This window comes from Salvelinus alpinus, chromosome 10 (genome assembly GCF_045679555.1).
Source record: "Salvelinus alpinus chromosome 10, SLU_Salpinus.1, whole genome shotgun sequence".
NCBI classification, from domain to species: Eukaryota; Metazoa; Chordata; class Actinopteri; order Salmoniformes; family Salmonidae; genus Salvelinus; species Salvelinus alpinus.
This window is the reverse complement of record NC_092095.1, coordinates 24761282-24782468: the sequence shown is the minus strand read 5'-3', so window position 1 is coordinate 24782468 and position 21187 is coordinate 24761282. Positions and strand designations below refer to the sequence as shown.

Here is a 21187-nt window from a genome sequence, read left to right as displayed (position 1 = left end):
AACCAGAACAACCTGTTGATACTGGCCCTGCTGGCGTTCGAGGTGACCATCTACCGTCACCAGGACCTGTACCGCATGAGGAACAACCTCACCACCCCCGTCACCAGAACCATCTTCCATGACATCACCCGGCAACACCTCGACGACGGCATCCTCAACTGTGCCAAGTACTTCCTCAACTACTTCTTCTACAAGTTCGGCCTGGAGGTATGATGTCATGTCACTGTTGAGTTTGACTATGCAAATACATTCTTATCAGTTTTTGGACTATAGCAAAGTGTCCATGTTTTTTCCTTGTGCGATAGTTGGAATATGTACAAGAATATCTTTGTTTTGAAATATCTGTTAAGAGTGTTAAAGTAATTGTTGAGTTGTCTTATTATGAATACTGGTATACCGTTATGGATCCACATCCATACCGGTAACGATATTTGGATACAGTGCTAAATTAAATGAAATTAAAAGTTCTACAAATTCAACTACTTCACTGTCAGTAGTTTTGTCCTAGTTTGGTTGAGTATAAAACCATTAGAAGAGAGACCATTAAAATCACCTAGAATTCATTTGTGATCATTCTAGGGTAAAGCTCTAATCATTAAACATATTTAGAACTTTTATTACTCAGATACTGCCATACAGTCAAAAATGAGAAAAATATTACGATATGATATTTTGACCATATCGCCCAGCCCTAAGTTTCCTACATGACTGAGACATAACTCCTACTTCCGAACTCCATCTTCGTACTTCCTACCCGTAACCTTCTGTAGACCCAATATAAAAGTCCCTTGAGACTAAAGCTTCCTAAACATTAACTATTGTCATTGTTATTGTAAGACATGCTTCCTGTTAGCGGTGAACGTGATTGGCCAGAGGATGGACTTCTACGCCATGCTCCATGCCTTCGGCCTGATCGCGGTCATCTACCGCCGGCGGCGAAAGGCCATTGCTGAGATCTGGCCTAAGTACAGCTGCTTCCTGGCCTGCATGCTCACCTTCCAGTACTTTGTCTGCATCGGCTTCCCACCGGCCGCCTGCAAAGGTGGGTGGAGCAACAGAAAGATAGCAAACACATAATTTTGTATTGCATTGTATTATATTGTATGTAGGGCCATTTACCTCTATGGCCGGACCTGCTGCGTCCATTTTGTTTCATTTAATGTCTCTCCTCGATAGTTAGAATACATGTGTCAAAGTTAGTACATAATCTTGCACAGGTCATAACAGACTGTATAATAATAGTGTTAAAATGGATCCATTCCCTCTCCTCGTGTTCCCAGACTACCCATGGAGGTTCCCCTCATCCTCCACAGACTCCAACGTCATCAAGTGGCTCTATTTCCCTGACTTCCACACCAAGCCCAACCCCCTGTTCCTGCTCTGTGAGTACAGCCTGTATTTACTGAGCGTTTGCCATTGGGATTGTTGCTACTGGGACTGGGACTGGGACTGGGATGGACTTGAAATAAGTGTGTTTTTCTTCTTCCTCCTGTTTTCTGTTCCTCCTGTTCCTCTTCCTCCTCCTGTCCTCTCCCGCAGATGACTTCATGCTGCTGCTGTGTGCCTCACTGCAGAGGCGGGTGTTTGAGGAGGAGAACGAGGCTGCCGTGCGCCTCTTGGCCGGGGATAACGTGGAGATCTGCAGGGACCTGGACGCCGCCTCCTTCAGTCAGCACAACCCCGTTCCTGACTTCATCCACTGCAGGTAGTCTATATGAAACACAGTACCAGCCAGGCCCAGGTCTGGTGCACAGGTTGTGCCTGATCAGGTATCGAACCCGTGACTCGAGAAAGAGTTAGCCTTATGTACTAAAGTCCATGTGTTTTTCTCAGAGTGCCAGCACGAGTCGTTTGGTCTTAGGCAAGTTTTTGCATTCACTGTCATGTTATTCCATCTCTCTAAGTCCCTGTCCAAAGTGTCTATTATAAAGTCATGTTATTCCATCTCTCTAAGTCCCTGTCCAAAGTGTCTATTATAAAGTCATGTTATTCCATCTCTCTAAGTCCCTGTCCAAAGTGTCTATTATAAAGTCATGTTATTCCATCTCTCTAAGTCCCTGTCCAAAGTCCCTATTATAAAGTCATGTTATTCCATCTCTCTAAGTCCCTGTCCAAAGTGTCTATTATAAAGTCATGTTATTCCATCTCTCTAAGTCCCTGTCCAAAGTGTCTATTATAAAGTCATGTTATTCCATCTCTCTAAGTCCCTATTATAAAGTCATGTTATTCCATCTCTCTAAGTCCCTGTCCAAAGTGTCTATTATAAAGTCATGTTATTCCATCTCTCTAAGTCCCTGTCCAAAGTGTCTATTATAAAGTCCCTTTAGACACTTTTCTTGGGTTCCCATTGTTTTCACATGTGAAGAGTATTAAATGAGCACATTGCCAAACACCTGTGTTTTCCTTCCGCTCTCACCTCTCTTTCCCTCACTCTTTCCTGGTATCAGATAACTCAGGGATGTTAAAACAATCACTCCCTCACAAGCCTTGAACCGTGTCCTGTGAGTGATTCGAACATGGCTTTCCATGTTCCTGAAAAAGGGGGAACCGTTCTGACACGAGTGGCCTTTAAAACAGCTGGCCCTTTGGAACAGTCAGCACGAGGTCGTATCAGAAATGCCCCCCCCCCTCCAGACTTAGTCAAAGTCTCTGACATCACTGCTCCTCCAGTTCACATACATCTGCCTGTAAAAACAACAGGAGCTGGTGACCGTAGTGATGACAATGTGTCAACAAAGTTGTAATATTGAATGAATGAAAATATTGTGTTGTAGAATAAAATACACAACGTATCTCTGCTCATCTCTGTATGGATATAAAAAAGCTTGTATTTGGACATGTATTGTTCCAGAATATATTTTTGTTGAACGTTAGCTTTGCTGCTGTGTATGGCAACTGCATGTTTTCCCCATAGTCTGGTTCAAAACCCAATTTCAAATTTGATGATTTGAATGACAGATTCCAAACAAATGACTTTTGCTTTGAATGTTGTCATTCCCTCACTTCAATAAGTCTTTATTCATTCATTTCCCTCTTTCAGATCCTACCTGGACATGCTGAAGGTGATCATGTTCAGCTACCTCTTCTGGTTCGTGCTCACCATCATCTTCATCACGGGCACCACGCGCATCTCCATCTTCTGTATGGGCTACCTGGTGGCCTGCTTCTACTTCCTGCTCTTCGGGGGTGACCTGCTGCTCAAGCCAATCAAAAGTATCCTGCACTACTGGGACTTCCTGATTGCCTACAACGTGTTTGTGATCACCATGAAGAACATACTCTCGGTAAGTTTTGGCATCACTAGATACAGTGTTATTGAATACTAGGATTACTGGGAATTCGGAAACTCAGTTTGGGCAGCCATCTTGGCATCAAACGTTATAGTAAGACAATGAGATTGTAGTTAGAATGCAACATTTACAAATGTTGTTATTGTGGGTTTTTGGAGCCAAACGGGAAGATAGTTTGCCGAAGTCTGGCTCTGGGCGCAGTATGGTGACACATACCTGCCTAACAATTGAAAAAAAGTCAAAAGAGCAATGCTACTCCAAATGAAAACAAAACAGTACTGCTGTTCTGAAACACGGGGCAGGATTCAATCCGATCGCACTTGATCAACAATGAGGCTTTTAAAGGCAATGTTCCCGCGTTTGCGGAGATTGCATTAACGGTAAACACTGCAGATGAATTGGGGACATTTTGGATTAGTTCGGCCGGCTGGCCAGATAGGACAAGTTCAGCTGATCAGACCTCTGCAACAGCAGACAGTAATCTAGGTGTTGTGGTGTGTTCGGCTGCCGCCGTGTCCTGTTTTAGCTGACTGGTTTGTCCTCTCGGTCCTCAGATACTAGCCTGTGGGTACATAAAAGTCCTGGTCACCGATCACTGTTGGCTCATTCAGCTCTTCAGCCTGGCCTGCACTATAAAGGGCTATTCTAAACGTAAGTGACCCTATTACCAATGTAAAGCAGCGTGCCTTTGGAAACTCACTTTCTTCGTGTTGATATGTGACAAAAATGTAACTCACTTGAAAGGATTTACTAAACATTATTCAGTTACATTTTCAGAAATGGTTGATGATGACTCCATCAGAAGGGGGTGGGGACTGTACTGTATAATTTGAGTTGAGAAGATTTATTTGACTTTCTTCTAAATATAAAGAATCCAAAAATTGAATTAATTAATATTTGATGATTCATATTTTTGAAATCCTTGCAGCTGAGCAGCACAGCCACAAGCAGTGTGAGTTGCCTAGCGACGAGGCAGGCATCATCTGGGATAGCATCTGTTTTGCCTTCCTGTTGCTACAGCGACGTGTTTTCATGAGCTACTACTTCCTGCACGTAGTCGCCGACATCCGCTCCTCACAGATCCTGGCCTCCAGGTAAATTGTACTATTGTTTGGTTTAACCTCGTCTACTATCCAGCTCTCTCTCAATAGAGCCTGGGAATAAGGTTTACTTTAATTCACTTTACTTTCACAATGACCATCACATTTTATTTTTAATAGAAAATCAAAGTTGACTGTTTATTCAGTCAATTTATTTGTCAATTGATATGAAAAGTATTGTGTTTGTTGTGTTAGAGGGGCTGAGCTGTTCCAGGCGACCATAGTGAAAGCTGTCAAAGCCAGGATCGAAGTGGAGAAAAAGTCTATGGACCTGCTGAAGAGACAGTGAGCACATTTTCTACACAGATATAATATACACACATTACACATATGACGTACATACAGAAATATAATATGCACTAAAGCCATAGACTGTTATCTCTGCCTCTGAATGGCAAGTGGTACCGGAGCAACACGTCTGACACCAACAGGCTCCTGAAAAGCTTCTATTCCCAAGCCACAAGACTGCTAACAAAATGTCTACACAGACTACCTCCATTGACCCTTCTATTTAATTTTTGCGCTGACTCACAGTTCTCTACACACACACACACACACACACACACACACACACACACACACACACACACACACACACACACACACACACACACACACACACACACACACACACACACACACACACACACACACACACACACACACACACACACACACACACACACACACACACACACACACACACACACACACACACTTACTTACTGGCTTTACAAACACACACTCACATACAATCATCATATATGCTGCTGCTACTCTGTTTATCGTATATCCTGATGCCTAGTCCCCTTACCCCTTTACATATCTACCCCTATCACTCCAGTATCCCTGCACATTGTAAATATGGTATTGGCACTGACCCTGGAACTGACCCTGTATATAGCTGACTTACTTTCTCATGTTCTTCTTCTATTTCTTGTGTATTTTTGTTCTACTTTACTTTATTTTATAGTACTATACTGTATATTGATATTGATTACTGCATTGTTGGGAAAGAGCTTGCAAGAAAGGCATTTCACTGTACTTGTGCACGTAACAATAACAATGTCAAACTATTTAAACTATACAGTGAAGTCCAAGAGTATTTGGACAGTGACAAATGTTTTGTTATTTTGGCTCTGTACTCCAGCACTTTGGATTTGATATCGGGTGAACTGTTTTGAAATTACAGCCCTTTTTGTACATAGTCCCCCCATGTTAGGGAACCAAAAGTATTTGGACAAATTCACTTAATGGGTATTAAAGTAGTTCAAAGTTTAGTATTTTGTTCCCATATTCTTAGCACGCAATGTCTACACCAAGCTTGTGAATGGATGCATTTATTGTTTGTTTTGGTAGTGTTTCAGATTATTTTGTGCTCAGGAGAAATGAATGGTAAATAATGTATTGTGTCATTTTGGAGTCACTTTTATTGTAAATTAGAATAGAATATGTTTCTAAACACTTCTACATTAATGTGGATGCTGCTATACATCTCCACACATCCTGACACCAAGCCAAACACTAACCCCTATTACATCCACACACGTCCTGACACCAAGCCAAACACTAACCCCTATTACATCCACACACGTCCTGACACCAAGCCAAACACTAACCCCTATTACATCCACACACGTCCTGACACCAAGCCAAACACTAACCCCTATTACATCCACACACGTCCTGACACCAAGCCAAACACTAACCCCTATTACATCCACACACGTCCTGACACCAAGCCAAACACTAACCCCTATTACATCCACACACGTCCTGACACCAAGCCAAACACTAACCCCTATGTCCCATCCGCACCCCGCACCAAATTACCATAACTTTCTCAGAGATTTCACTGCAATCTCACAGACAATGAATCAACAAAGGATTGATTCATTGTCATTATAAACTGGGTGGTTCGAGGCTTGAATGCTGATTGGCTGACAGTCGTGGTATATATATTTTTTAATTTTTAATTTAACCTTTATTTCTATCAGACTATATACCACGGGAATGACAAAACATATATTTTTACTGCTCTAAGTTGGTAACCAGTTTATAATTACAATAAGGCACCTCGGGGGTTTGTGGTATATGGCCACGGCTAAGGGCTGTATCCAGGCACTCTGTGTTGCGTCGTGCATTAGAACAGCCCTTAGCCGTGGTATATTGGCCATATACCACACCCCCCGGGCCATATTGCTTAAATATACAGTGGTCAGAGACTATTGGTCATTTGTGATCGTTTCTGTCTCTGTGTCCAATCAGAATGGACCGCATCAAGAGTCGGCAGCAGAAGTTCAAGAGAGGCAAGGAGAGGATGTTGAGCTTGGTGCAGGAAAGCGTAGACGCCAAGGATGATGAGGAGGAGGATGATGAAGGTGGGACAGCAAGTGGGCTTTGAGTAACGAGTGCACTGACAGCCATGTTTGGATGATCTTCTATGTAGGCCTATACAGTTTTGCATTGATTGAACAATAAGTCTGTTTGAAGACACTCATCACAGTCCCACAACAATTACATATACAGACACATTCCATTCACATCATCAAGTACTTTGAAAGCAAAAAAAATCTTTGTTTTTCAGATAAAGAAAATACCGACAAAGAGAAGAGCAAGGGGAAGACAAAGAAGCAGTGGTGGAGGCCATGGGTGAACCATGCATCCAGTGAGTAAACTTCAAGCTTTCTATTTCAATATTCCAATTCAATAAGATACTGTGACTGTAGTTACATGTAAACAAATTAGGCACACTCTTAGAAAAAAGGGTTCCATAAGGGTTCTCCGGCTGTCCCCATAGGATAACCCTTTTTTGTTCCAGATTGAACCATTTTTGGTTCCACGTAGAACCCTCTTACATGGAACCCAAAAGGGTTCTACCTGGAACCAAAAATGGTTCTTCCAAGGGTTCTCTTATGGAAACAGCCTAAGAACGATTTTAGGTTGTAGAAAGCTCCTATTTTTCTAAGAGTGCATGAATTCGTTATTGACACACAAGATGAATACCATATCTGATTTCTGTTTGTCTTTACATTCATATATGTGTGTACAATGTAATACACAGGTGGACTAGTGTAAGTAGGTAACCTTTAACCTTGTCTTTCACTCCCTTCTCAGTGGTGAGAAGTGGTAACTATTACCTGTTTGAGACTGACAGTGAAGAAGAGGAGGAAGAGGAGGATAAAAAGGAGGAAGAGCCACCCAAGAAGTCTGCATTTCAGGTACTCAAACACAGGAAATGACCCCTTTACCATTGTCCTGTATTGAGAATATAGAATTTTGTCCAGCGAAACCAGTTGGACTGTTTTTGATTTTATCTGTATCGGTTATTTAAAAGGGACTGCTTGCTTCTATTTCTGTTAGGACCGATTTCTAATGTGTAATTGTTCTTACAACAGACAAGTAACAAGTCATTCTTTTGCTAATTCCCTGATTTTGTTTGTTCTTTCGGCACTTAACAGTTTTCTTTCTTTTTAACTACTAACTGCTAACATCCTTTGTCGTGAGTTGTGTTTATTTGACCTTTATTTGCGACAAATGTTATGTTCTCTAACTCTCACCCCTGCTTTGTCCTCCATTGTAGAGAGCAATCCGAAAGTTTGCCTCTGCCTCGTTGGCTTTACCAAAGTCTATCATTAAGCTGCCCAAAACTGCTCTGCAGTATATAATGAGGGCAGCCAAGGTACTCTCACTACTAGGTCTCCATCTTGTATTTCCCTTTTGTATGCTGTGTGTATACTCTTTCCCCCTTGAGTACTCCAGTCCAAGCCACTTTCTCACGACGTTACACGCATTTTCCACTCTCACTCCAAAACATCACCACGATGTCAATAAAGTTCTGTTCAAAGACCACGGCCCCGCTCCATTTCACAAGATGCTGCTGAGTCATGACAAAATGGCCACCGCTGATGATGCATGGAAATGCAGTGAACTGTTGCTTTGGGAGAGAGATATGCATGTGTGGTGGTGGCTTTTCTTCCAGGGTAATTCTCTGTTGGGATTGGTCTGTGTCTCAAGCAGGTTTGGGGTCAATTTCAGGAAGTAAACTGAAATGTACTGAACTAAAATGGAACTGACCCCAACCCTGGTCTCAAACTAGTAATTGTTGGTGGTGTTCATCTTGAGGGGTGCTTTATTCCATTGTAAATCCATTTTTTGTCCCGTTGACATAAACACATGCCCTTACATTCCATTTCATTGGATCAAAACACCCCCTGAAACTGTATTGTGTACTTTGTCAATGGCTTTTACTTTTACCTGTGAGTTACTGGTTGGTTGACTAGATTATTTCCTCGTTGGCTGCCTAATCCTGACATTTCCTACACTCATCTCAACTATTTTGTTTTGCGTGTGTGAACTTAATTTGAGTCCCATTGCTTTTGATTAAACACTTGCTCACCAATGGCAAGTTTGTCAACATGAACCAGACGCACTAAGATCAAATCTCTTAACGGTTGTTCAATATATAGCAGGGTGGGTGTCACAATTAAGCAGCCAAACATCCTTTCAACAGAATCTCTGGACACACTGTGTTTGATCACCAGTCCACAAGTGTGGCTGTTAACGTTTTCTCCCCACAGTTTGTGTACCATGCCTGGATCACCGACTCCAAGACGGCTATGAAGGAGCGCAGCAAGGAGAAACGCCGCTTCTGGAAGAAATACACTGAAGGGAGCAGCAGCAAGCCACGGGAAGAGGACCTGAGGGAAGGTATGGAGGAGGACCCAAGTTCTCATTCAAAGCAGATGACTTAGGCTTTCAGTCTCCTCTGTTTCCAACCTTAGCCTGGTTTAACCAGACTGAACATTGTGCAAATGTCAAACATTGGTGAGTGCAGCATTCAGTTTGGTTAAACCAGGCTAATCCAACCCAGTGTATGAGATTTAATATGCTAGCAGTGTCACGTATACTCCTGCTCCCTCTCTCCAGTGCTCGACGTCGCCAGTTTACTCATTATTACTCACACCTGCCACCATCGTTACGCGCACCTGCGCCTCATGAGACTCACCTGGACCCCATCACCTTCCTGATTACCTCCCTTATATATGTCACTCCCTTCGGTTCTTTCCTCAGGCGTTATTGATTATGTTCCTGTGTTTTATGTCGGTACGCTACTCATGTTTCTTGTTTTGTTTAATTTATTATTCAATTCACTCCATGTACTTGCTTCCCGACTCCTAGCTTACACGTTACAGAATAACACCTCCTTTAACAGGAGTAAATTGGACACACCTGAGTGTCGTTAATGTCTCTAGGACGGTCTCTGCCGCCCTCTGGTGACAGGTGGAACCATTACAAGCAGTTCCTCTGGGAAACAAGCCCCTGCCTCTCAATGTTTCCCATCAATGTTTCCCATCGTCTCACGCCATCTGTCTGTCCATCACTTGTTGTGTTACAGTAAACTCTGTAACACAAGGCACTATCTAGAATCTTAAAGGGTTCTTCGGCTGTCCCCATAGTAGAACGATTTGAAGAACCCTTTTTGGTTCCAGGTAGAACTCTTTTGGGTTCCATGTAGATGTTCTACTGTACTTGGAACCCTAAAGTGTTCTATCTGCAACCAAAAAGGGTTCTCATATGGGGGCAGCCGAAAAACTATTCTGGAACCTTTTTTTCTTAAAGTGTACGTTTCAAACCCTGAGGATTTCTCTCAGCCTCCGTGACGGGATGTTATAGGCTCTAGACCACTCATGAATGGGCATCTTGTGCCCTTTTTTTGCGTTGTTCAAGAGCACCTACTTAACGATTTACTGAAGCCTTAACGGGAGCCATGCTGTGTCCAGTCCACAGTTCCGCCAAGTCTTCCCCCTTCTACCCTCCCTCCCTCCTTTCCACAGCCCAGCTCCAACTCCAGTCAAGGCCAAGGAATTTCTGGGTCTGAAATATAGGATGCCATGTTGAATTAGATATGGTCAATTCATCCCATGTGACGGCTGGACTGACTGTGGATGTGGCTGGAATACAGTACGGTCTCTCAGTTTAGCCAAATCGTTTTACATGAGGTCTGGGAGGGGACAACAATGTATTGGATAGGCTATTTAGATAGAGAACAACTTGTTCTGCAATAAAAAAGTACCCTTTCAATGGGTTGTCAATGGAGCGTCCTTTGTTTGGAAGGGTACTTTTGGGTTGCAGCTTTGTGACTTTACAGCAAGGGATATGTTTATTTTTAAAATGTTATGAATTTCTTGAAACATTCTATTTTCAATCTCTTTTCTATCCAGCTGTTCATGTTGCTGTTGAAGTGGAGGATCAGAAGGAGATGGAGGAGAAGAAAGACGGACCAGGTAGGTGCCATTCAAACCAGGGTTGGGATAAATTGTATTGTATTTCAGTCACTTCAGGATGTGGAATTGAAAATTCAAAAAGGCACTCGCACATCTGAGCTATCTTTTGTGCAGGTGCATGGAAACAGTTGGATAAGATGAGGGAAAAGGAACCCGCACACTGCTCTTGATAGTATTACTGATCTTTAAAAAGCTTTACGTATCGGCCTCACGGCCTTCGTCAGAGCTGTTGTGAGATTTTTAAATTAGCACCCTTATGTAGACCTAGCTCCATGCATGGAAAGGGGTTGGAAAGGGGTTGGAGGCGAAGGAAAAACAAATAAGTGCTACCAAATATAACAATATGCATTTCATAAATATTCAAATAAAGTGTGTACATAAAACGTATTAAACACGTCTGTAACACCACAATCAGGACACCAACTTACCAAGCAAGTTTTCCTAAATCATTGGGTACAGCATAAGAAAAACGTCAGAGTAATCTGAAATAGGGGCATAATTCATGTTCAAATTTACAACATAACATACATAGGCATTTCATCATTAAGACCTTTTAGGAAATAGTGTCTGGAGGGTTAAAATCCCAAAACATTATCTTTTACTCAGAGTATTATTAATATCACCTCCCCTGTCTGATATCTTAACTTTCTCTATGCCACAAAATCTAAAGGTAGAAATGGATGTGGAATTGGAAATGGAATTTCAGTTTACTTCCTGGGTTAGGTTCCTTGACCCCAACCCTGTTTGAAAAGTTAACCCAACCCATGGCACATGGCCCTCTGCATCAATGAAGTTACAGTTGTACTGTAAGTCACAAAGAATAAAGACTGATGTGGACTTGGCTATTAAAGGACGTGTGTTGTCTTCCTCCTCATCCACAGACAACATCCTGAAGCGAGTCTTCAACATTGTCAAATTCTCCTGGGTGTTGTTCCTGGCCATGTTGGACAGTTTCACAGCCTGGATCAACTCGATGTGTCAGGAACACCTGGACATCTCCACCGTGCTGCGCATTGAGCGCTGCATGCTCACGCACGAGGTCAAAAAGGTAAGGTCACGGCCAGGGGGTTTAGACTATTCTGATTATTTATTTTGTGATGCTTATTGTACTATGAGGCATATTACCTGATACCTCAGGTGTACAGTTCAATGAGAATCCAGCTTTTTGAAGATTGCCTGTGAATAAGTGTCTCTTCCTAGTAACAACACCATTTGGTGCCACTTAACATTGCATAATTATTTAACATTTCATACGGTTTAAAACCATGGTAATTATTTCTAGTGCCTATTTCTAGTAATAGCATAGTAATAACATTGGAATTGCCTATTTCCAATGTTATTACATTGTTATTACAGGCTATGCAATATGAAGTGGGTGTAGGGCAAACAATTCTAACAGACATTCTTGGTTGTAATGTTCCAGGGGAACAAGCCTTCGCGGGAGAGCATCCACGTGTACTACCGCAAGCAGATGTGCAAGGCTGCGTCCATTGAGTCTGGCCTGGAGAGAACCGAGGAGGAGACGTGCCAGGACTGCATCCCCCACAAGGCCGAGCGGCAGAGCTGTGTCTATCTGGAGAGCCAAGACCCTATGGTGTCTCATGACAGCCTGTCCAGGTAAGGGAATTGAGGAAAATACACTTTTTATTACAGTTATATTACTACTTAATTATATAATTATTGTTACCTTTTATTACATGTTTTACTTTTGTTTATTTAGTAAATATTTTCTTAACTCTATTTATTGAACTGCATTGTTGGTTAAGGGCTTGTAAGTAAGTATTTCACTGTAAGGTCTACACCTGTTGTATTTGGCGCATGTGACAAATGACATTTGATTTGATTATTCATACTCATAAGAAATGATGAGATTGATTCACCTCTTGTCATCATTAAAGTACATCAAGCAGAGGAAATCCTTTTCAATATGATAGCTGGTGATAGCTGAGGAATCAGTAGACCAGGTTGTTCAGCTGCTTCTTGATTCTCCAAGGATATTATAGTAAACACACACTTCTTACTATCATTCAGTTATAATACTCAAAACATCAAGGGAGACTAAATAAAAGAATCCAAACAGACTCTAGAATCAGGTGCAAGATATTGCCTGTTTTTGAAAGATGTCATGCTGTGCAGATGACAGTAGGTCAGATTGGAATGTTGAGGCCTCCCGAGTGGCCAGAGGTCTAAGGCACTGCATTGCAGTGCTAGCTGTACCACTAGAGATTCTGGGTTCGAGTCGCAGCCGGCCGCGACCGGGAGACCCATGGGTCTGCGCACAATTGGCCCAGCGTCGTCCGGGTTAGGGGAAGGTTTGGCCGGCAGGGATGTCCTTGTCCCATCGTGCACTAGCGACTCCTGTGGCGGGCCGGGCACAGTGCACGCTGACACGGTCGCCAGGTGCACGGTGTTTCCTCCGACACATTGGTGCGGCTGGCTTCCGGGTTAAGTGGGCATTGTCAAGAAGCAGTGCGGCTTGGCTGGATTGTGTTTCGGAGGATGCTATCGGCAATCGGGATTCGCCTCTCCCGAGTCCGTACGGGAGATGCTGTCACGCCCTGACTTTAGTTATATTTTGTTTTCTTTATTTTTTGGTTAGGTCAGGGTGTGACAAGGGTGGTTTGTTTAGTTTTTGTATTGTCTAGGGTTTTTGTTTATCTATGGGGATTTTGTATGGTCTAGGGGTATGTAGGTTTATGGTGGCCTGAGTTGGTTCCCAATCAGAGACAGCTGTTTCTCGTTGTCTCTGATTGGGGAGCCTATTTAGGTTGCCATTTTCCATGTTGGTTTGGTGGGTAGTTGTTTTCTGTTTTGTGTTGCTGCACCTTACAGGACTGTTTCGTTTTCGTTTCACTCTCTTTGTTATTTTGTTTAGTGTTTCTGTTCTAATAAAAATAACATGAGCACTTGCCACGCTGCGCTTTGGTCCGATGACTACTCTTCATCCGAAGACGAATATCGTTACAGATGCAGCGATGAGACAAGACTGTAACTACCAATTGGATACCACGAAATTTGGGAGAAAAAAGATTGGAATGTTGCGGGTGGAACAGATAATTGAACGATTTATTTGCATTCTATCCGTGTGTAATAAAACCCAAGTCTTGCTCAAGTTATCCCAGCATGGACACCATTACGTGATAAACACTTACATTACATTACCATTTGACAGAACAATTATTCAATATTCAGTGGTTATGTTTTGGTGTTGTGTTGATTTCACGCTGCTTGTTGGTACACACGTTGCCTGTTTTAGTCATAGTTTGTTATTTATTTGAGACTGAAGAGTGCCAGGCTCCCGGTATGTGTTGGAGTGTTTATGAAGGGTTTAAAACCAGCCTGGCACCTTGAAACTGCACAGCTCTGTTCTGGGTGCACTAGTGCCCACGGGGAATTCTGTTCTCTGTCTAGACTCTGGCCTAACGCACACACTCACACACACTCACTCACACACACTCACACTCACTCACAGGCACCCTGACATACACACAGGCAAGCAGACAGACAGAGACATGAAGGCGTACACAGATAGAAACACAGATACCCAGAGGTGCAGGCGCACACACACTGTATGAGTTTATGCATGGTCCATAGTCTGTTTAGACCATTCCACAAACTCCATCTGTCTGTGTGTGTTTCTCCAGTGCGTACACAGAGAACACCCTGCTCTGCTCCTGTCGTTCCACACTGGACCACACTGATATGGGTCCTGACAGCATCCAGATGCCCAGGACCAGCGAGCGTGCCCATCCTAAACTCTGCAAGATGGAAGGCCTAGACCTTGAGTCCACCTCCTCAACCGACAGCAGAGACAGCCAGGCCAGGTAAGAAACTACAAACACACAACTACTCCTTCTACTTCTCTCCTCTCATCCCTCACTCTCTACACTTCTCTCTTCTCATCCCTCACTCTCTACACTTCTCTCCTCTCACCCGTCACTCTCTACACTTCTCTCCCGTCATCCTTCACTCTCTACACTTCTCTCCTCTCATCCCTCACTCTTTACACTTCTCTCCCGTCATCCTTCACTCTCTACACTTCTCTCCTCTCATTCCTCACTCTACACTTCTCTCCTCTCATCCCTCACTCTCTACACTTCTCTCATCCCTCACTCTCTACACTTCTCTCCTCTCATCCCTCACTCTCTACACTTCTCTCCACTCATCCCTCACTCTCTATACTTCTCTCCTCTCATCCCTCACTCTCTATACTTCTCTCATCCCTCACTCTCTACACTTCTCTCCTCTCATCCCTCACACGCTACACTTCTCTCCTCTCATCCCTCACTCTCTACACTTCTCTCCTCTCATCACTCACTCTCTACACTTCTCTCCTCTATCCCTCACTCTCTACACTTCTCTCCTCTCATCCCTCACTCTCTACACTTCTCTCCTCTCATCCCTCACTCTCTACACTTCTCTCCCTTCATCCCTCACTCTCTACACTTCTCTCCCTTCATCCCTCACTCTCTACACTTCTCTCCCTTCATCCCTCACTCTCTACACTTCTCTCCCTTCATCCCTCACTCTCTACACTTCTCTCCCTTCATCCCTCACTCGCTACACTTTTCTCCTCTCATCCCTCACTCTCTACACTTCTCTCCCTTCATCCTTCACTCTACACTTCTGTCCCATCAACCGTCAGTCTTCTCTTCCCTCACCCCACATCTCTTCTTGTCTCTTTCCTGATCCCTCACTCACTTATCTTTCCCCCCTTCACTGACTGTAGACAATGAGGCATCTTTGTTACTTTGTCTTTTGTTGGCCTATTTACCATTTGTGTCACTAACCGTGATGTATTACCTTGATCCAAAAAGCTAGTGGTACTAGTGTGTCTCATATGGGTAAACCACTGTAAACCTCATCTCTCTTTGAAGAGCATTTCTCAGGGCCACTCTATTCCTCCCTCTGAATCCAAGGCTTAGATTGTTGGCAAGTCATTTTCTTGTCATCAAATCCACTTCCTGGCTACAGGACTATAGTCCTAAAGCTGCCTTTTCTCTTAGCGCTGTTCAAACATGTCATCTGCGACTGTAGTGTAAACTGTAAAGGGCTTTATTGTCTGTTAGTCAGTGCAGGTGTCAGATTATATTGAGAATAAGGAGAGAAAAAGGGGGAGTAGACATGAGGTGGGTGATTGTGTAGTGCTGTGTGCGGTTACCATGGTGACTCCCTGATACAGTGCTGACGGACAGCCTTTGTATCTAGTGTGTAAGTCTGTCACGACCCCTCTCTCTCTCTCTCCTCTCACCGCTGAACAAACGCTATTTCTGTGTCATTTCATTATCTTGAGTAAATTAGGTTATACAATGAATAGTTCCTGTTGTGGATGCTGATTGGCTGATACCTTGTTCCACATTTATTTCATGATAAACCATGGCAAATACATGTATTACTGTTCTATCTGAATTATCACTACACATCCATACAAATATTTCCACTGTACTTCCTCTCTATGGCCATCCAGGCAATTCATAAATCTCTTACACGGGTTAAACACTGCCCACTTGTGGACAGATGAGTTCCAGAACATAACCGCTCCATTCTCTTGTCTCTCTCCACACTAGTGAGCACACCCAGTGCATAGCCACCTGCTCCTGCCAGGGGACCACCAACACCATCAAAGTGACAGGAGAGGAGCCAGGCCAGGACCTCCAGGACCCACACTCCTCCTACACCGAGACCCCATCCACCTCCACCTCCATGGGGCTGTACCTGGACCATGAGGGGAGTCTTCTCTCCAGGTCTAGGGGAATGGACTGGGACAGCCGGGACAGGGTCCTAGAGACCGAACGGGCAGGGTGGGGGAGGGGACCGTGCTACGCCCACCACAGTGAGCTCCAGCTCTACCAGGCAGACCTCTCTGGTACCACCCCCACAGACACAGACATCCCCCCCTCATACAGCAGGGCCACGGGCCTGGACAGGGAGGGGGCCGAGCAGGTCTCATCCAGTAGGACCCATCATGAGAAGAGGCTAGTTGTGGTGACGCCCGACGAGAAGTCCGATTTTCTGTCGGGCGTCACGAACACCACGTTTCCCTCGCTCACCCACGAGCTGACCGCCAGCGATCTGCTACGCAATAGGTATTGTATTTAGTCACAGCTAGTCTTGTGTTGCCAATTGCATGACCAAATACTGTTAATCGCTCGGCTATCAGAAAGCCGGAAATCGAGGTTCAGATTAGTTTGTTTATTTGACAATTCCAAAGGATTTAGGTTTTTAGAGTTCACCTTGATAGACCCTCGCTCCCTTTTTCTCTCTCTCCATCAGGATGTTCTACGACGAGGAGCTGGAAGACTCTGAGCGTTTCTACGGCAACCAGCCGGCGCTGCTCCAGCTGCTCTATGCTCTCTACAACATGCTAGTGGCCCACTCAGAGATGGTGTGTTTCCTGGTCATCATCCTCAACCACATGATCTCAGCGTCCGTGGCCACGCTCGTTCTGCCCATCCTCATCTTCCTCTGGGCCATGCTGTCTGTCCCAAGGCCCAGCAAACGCTTCTGGATGACCGCCATCGTCTACACAGAGGTATTAACACAGAAGCACTTAGTCAGGTTCTTATCAATGTAAATCTGCCCCTACTCCTTGTCCCATGCAGTATTAAAGGGATAGGTCACCCAAATGAATCAGGATGAACAATACCTTTAATATTTTAAATTGCACATTTTCATAAATATATTTGTTTTATCCAGCTATGAAAATGCAATTATTGTTCAGGGTGGAAATAATGCTCTTTTATGATATAAACTCAATTCTACTACACTGTACTCAATTAATAGTGTTTATAGAGACATGTTATGAGTCATGCATCTATATATTTTTAAGGTTTTCCCCGATCTCTCTATACCACCAGGTCACCATCGTGATCAAGTACTTCTTCCAGTTTGGTTTCTTCCCCTTCAACCAGAACATTGAGCTGGACATGTCCAAACCCTTCCACCCTCCCAACATCATCGGTGTGGAGAAGAGGGAGGGATACGTGCACTATGACCTGGTTCAGCTGCTAGCTCTGTTCTTCCACAGATCTATTCTCAAGGTGCCCACTAAGTCTTTAGCTACATGGTTATTCTTTTAAGGGAGTTCACTTTTTTCGAAAATAAGATACAATTTTTAAAAAGTGGACTACCCCTTTAACTACATTGTTAATTGTTACTTATTACCTGTATTGATACAGTTATATTTAGCACACTGGTGTAATAACCATTCTATTCCTTGCTCTTAACCTCCAGTGTCATGGGCTGTGGGACGAGGATGACCCCAGGGGAGGAGGGGGAGAAACCCCTAAGCAGCACCACCCTGACAGGGAGAAGAGGTCCAGCTCCAGGCGTGTGGAGAAGCAGGCCTCGGGGGGCAGTAGCTCCCTGCTGGAATCGGTACGCGCCCGCTTCCCCCGCCGCTTCCACTCCCTGTCCACCTCCACCCAGCTGCGCCGCAAGAGCTCCAGCGCCGCCTCCCACCTCTCCCAGCGCACCCTGCGCTCCGGCCACTCCAGAGGAGGTGAGGTCACACTGGCTCCTAAGTGCTGAAGAATAACTCTCTTATTGGGCTCGTTTGGGGGAAATGTCTAGACTTTTAATTATGTAATTTGTGAGGCCAATGTCTTCCAAACCTCACCAAACCTAGTCACTCCACAGACAGCGTGAGCTCAAGGCAGAGCCTACGGAGAGGGGACAGTGTGCGGAGTGTCCAGCAGAGGAGCAAGAAGGAGAAGATCCTGGACAAACTCAGAGAGCAGCTCATCAAAGCCAAGAGCTTCATTGTCAAGAAGTAGGTGGTCTGGATGTCATGTTTGAATATCGACTTGAAGGTGCCATATTATACTTTTATTCGGCTACTAACTGGCAATATTCAGTCACTTTTCAGGATAATAAATTGTTAATAAAAACAACATTGTCTGTTCATAAAGGTATTTAGTTTACATGAACAGATCATTGTTTGTAAATCTTTGCCCATTCTCTGTTAAGAACTCTAGAGATGTACATCCCCATCCGTCAGTTCTTCTACAACCTGATCCACCCAGAGTACAGTGCTGTGACAGACGTCTATGTGCTCATGTTCCTGGCCGACACTGTGGACTTTATCATCATCGTCTTCGGCTTCTGGGCTTTTGGGGTAAGTTTGATATATACAGGGCCTTCGGAAAGTATTCAGACTCCTTGACTTTAACGACATTTTGTTACGTTACAGCCTTATTCTAAAATGGATTAAATACATAAAAAATCATCAGCAATCTATACACAATACGACATGATGGCGAAGTGAAAACAGATTTTTAGATTTTTTGAAAATGTGTAATAAAATAAAAACAAAACCTTATTTACATAAGTATTTAGACCCTTTGCTATGAGACTCGAAATTGACCTCAAGTGCTTCCTGTTTCAATTGATCATCCTGGAGATGTTTCTACAACTTGATTGGAGTCCACCTGTGGTAAATTATATTGATTGGACATGATTTGGAAAGGCACCTGTCTATATAAGGTCCCACTGTTGACAGTGCATGTCAGAGCAAAAAATAAGCCATGAGGTGCAAGGAATTGTCCGCATAGTGTCGAGACAGGATTTTGTCGAGGCACAGCTCTGGGGAATGGTACCAAAACATTTCTGCAGCATTGAAGGTCCCCAAGAACACGGTGGCCTCCATCATTCTTAAGTGGAAGAAGTTTGGAACCATCAAGACTCTTCCTAGAGCTGGCCGCCCGGCCAAACTGAGCAATCGGGGGAGAAGGGCCTTGGAGGTGGTGACCAAGAACCTGATGGTCACTCTTTTTTTCCTTTTTTTTTTACCCCTTTTTTCTCCCCAATTTCGTGGTATCCAATTGGTAGTAGTTACAGTCTTGTCTCATCGCTGCAACTCCCGTACGGACTCGGGAGAGGCGAAGGTTGAGAGCCATGCGTCCTCCGAAACACGGACGACGCTGGGCCAATTGTACGTCGCCCCATGGACCTCCCTGGGCTCAAACCCAGAATCTCTGGTGGCACAGCTAGCCAGTGCCTTAGACCACTGCGCCACCCGGGAGGCCACCCGATGGTCACTCTTACAGAGCTCCAGAGTTCCTCTGTGGAGATGGGAGAACCTTCCAGATGGACAACCATCTCTGCAGCACTCCACCAATCAGACCTTTATGGTAGAGTGGCCAGAAAGAAGGAACTCCTCAATAAAAGGCACATGACAGCCCACTTGGAGTTTTCCAAAAGGCACCTAAAGACTCTCCTACCATGAGAAACAAGATTCGCTGGTCTGATGAAACCAAGATTGAGCTCTTTGGCCTGAATGCTAATCTTCACATCTGGAGGAAACCTGGCACCATCCCTACAATGAAGCATGGTGGTGGCAGAATCATGCTGTGGGGATGTTTTTCAGCAACAGGGACTGAGACTAGTCAGGAATCGAGGCAAAGATGAACGGAGCAAAGTACAGAGAGATCCTTGATGAAAACCTGCTCCAGTGCTCAGGACCTCAGACTAGGGCCAAGGTTCACCTTCCAACAGGACAACGACCCTAAGCACACGGCCAAGACAACACAGGAGTGGCTTCTGGCCCAGCCAGAGCCCGGACGTAAACCTGATCGAACATCTCTGGAGAGACCTGAAAATAGCTATGCAGCAACGCTCCCCATCCAACCTGACAGAGCTTAAGAGGATCTGCAGAGAAGAATGGGAGAAACTCCGCAAAAACAGGTGTGTCATACTTGTAGCGTCATACCCAAGAAGACTCGAGGCTGTAATCGCTGCCAAAGGTGCAACAACAAAGTCCTGAGTAAAGGATCTGAATACTTACATAAATGTAATATTTCAGTTTTTAATTTTTAATAAATTGATAACAATTTTTAAAAACCTATTTTTTGCTTTGTTATTATGGGGTATTGTGATTGATTGAGGAAAAACAACAATTTAATCAATTTTTGAATAAGGATGTAACCTAACAACATTTGGAAAAAGTCAAGGGGTCTGAATACTTTCTACTATAAACTGTCCTTATTCATTGTGTTTGTGATTGAAACCAAGTGCAATGAATTGAAATTTTCCCTAAATGGCCAAGAACACATTTGAACTTGAAACATTGAAGAAAACAAAAACCTTCCAAATGAATAACATGACTTCCTGTCTCTCATAGAAACACTCTGCCGCAGCTGACATCACTTCCTCCCTGTCGGAGGACCAGGTTCCCGAGGCCTTCCTGGTGATGGTACTGATCCAGTTTGGCACCATGATCATCGACCGAGCACTCTACCTCCGCAAGACTGTCATGGGAAAAGTCATCTTTCAGGTCATCCTGGTGTTCGGCATCCACTTCTGGATGTTCTTCATCTTGCCTGGAGTCACAGAAAGGTATGAATGTGGAGAAATAACATTAACATTTAGTCATTTAGTCATATAGTCATAACCAGCTCCCTCTTTCTTTTAAATACTGTATATTGCTTACTAAATAGTTTCTTCATTAGTAAGTAATGCATAATGGTGAATGTTTTCAAGGTACTTCAAAAAATTCTTCAAAACATTTTTT

At 43.9% G+C, this 21187-nt stretch overlaps 1 protein-coding gene across 1 annotated transcript in view; it reads left to right on the top strand.

The window, feature by feature from the left end:
- Positions 1-21187, top strand: part of LOC139531787 (piezo-type mechanosensitive ion channel component 2-like) — a 151127-nt gene that overhangs the window by 125183 nt on the left and 4757 nt on the right. The window contains exons 20-42 of the mRNA XM_071328627.1: positions 7-207; positions 838-1042; positions 1281-1382; positions 1540-1705; positions 3041-3284; positions 3845-3941; positions 4219-4384; positions 4586-4675; positions 6659-6771; positions 6978-7058; positions 7508-7611; positions 8971-9100; positions 10615-10677; positions 11559-11725; positions 12101-12294; positions 14322-14501; positions 16245-16763; positions 16951-17209; positions 17535-17717; positions 17911-18178; positions 18316-18448; positions 18646-18793; positions 20798-21012. Of these exons, the coding sequence (XP_071184728.1) occupies positions 7-207; positions 838-1042; positions 1281-1382; positions 1540-1705; positions 3041-3284; positions 3845-3941; positions 4219-4384; positions 4586-4675; positions 6659-6771; positions 6978-7058; positions 7508-7611; positions 8971-9100; positions 10615-10677; positions 11559-11725; positions 12101-12294; positions 14322-14501; positions 16245-16763; positions 16951-17209; positions 17535-17717; positions 17911-18178; positions 18316-18448; positions 18646-18793; positions 20798-21012 (4028 nt within the window). The remainder of the gene's footprint in view (positions 1-6; positions 208-837; positions 1043-1280; positions 1383-1539; positions 1706-3040; positions 3285-3844; positions 3942-4218; positions 4385-4585; positions 4676-6658; positions 6772-6977; positions 7059-7507; positions 7612-8970; positions 9101-10614; positions 10678-11558; positions 11726-12100; positions 12295-14321; positions 14502-16244; positions 16764-16950; positions 17210-17534; positions 17718-17910; positions 18179-18315; positions 18449-18645; positions 18794-20797; positions 21013-21187) is intronic.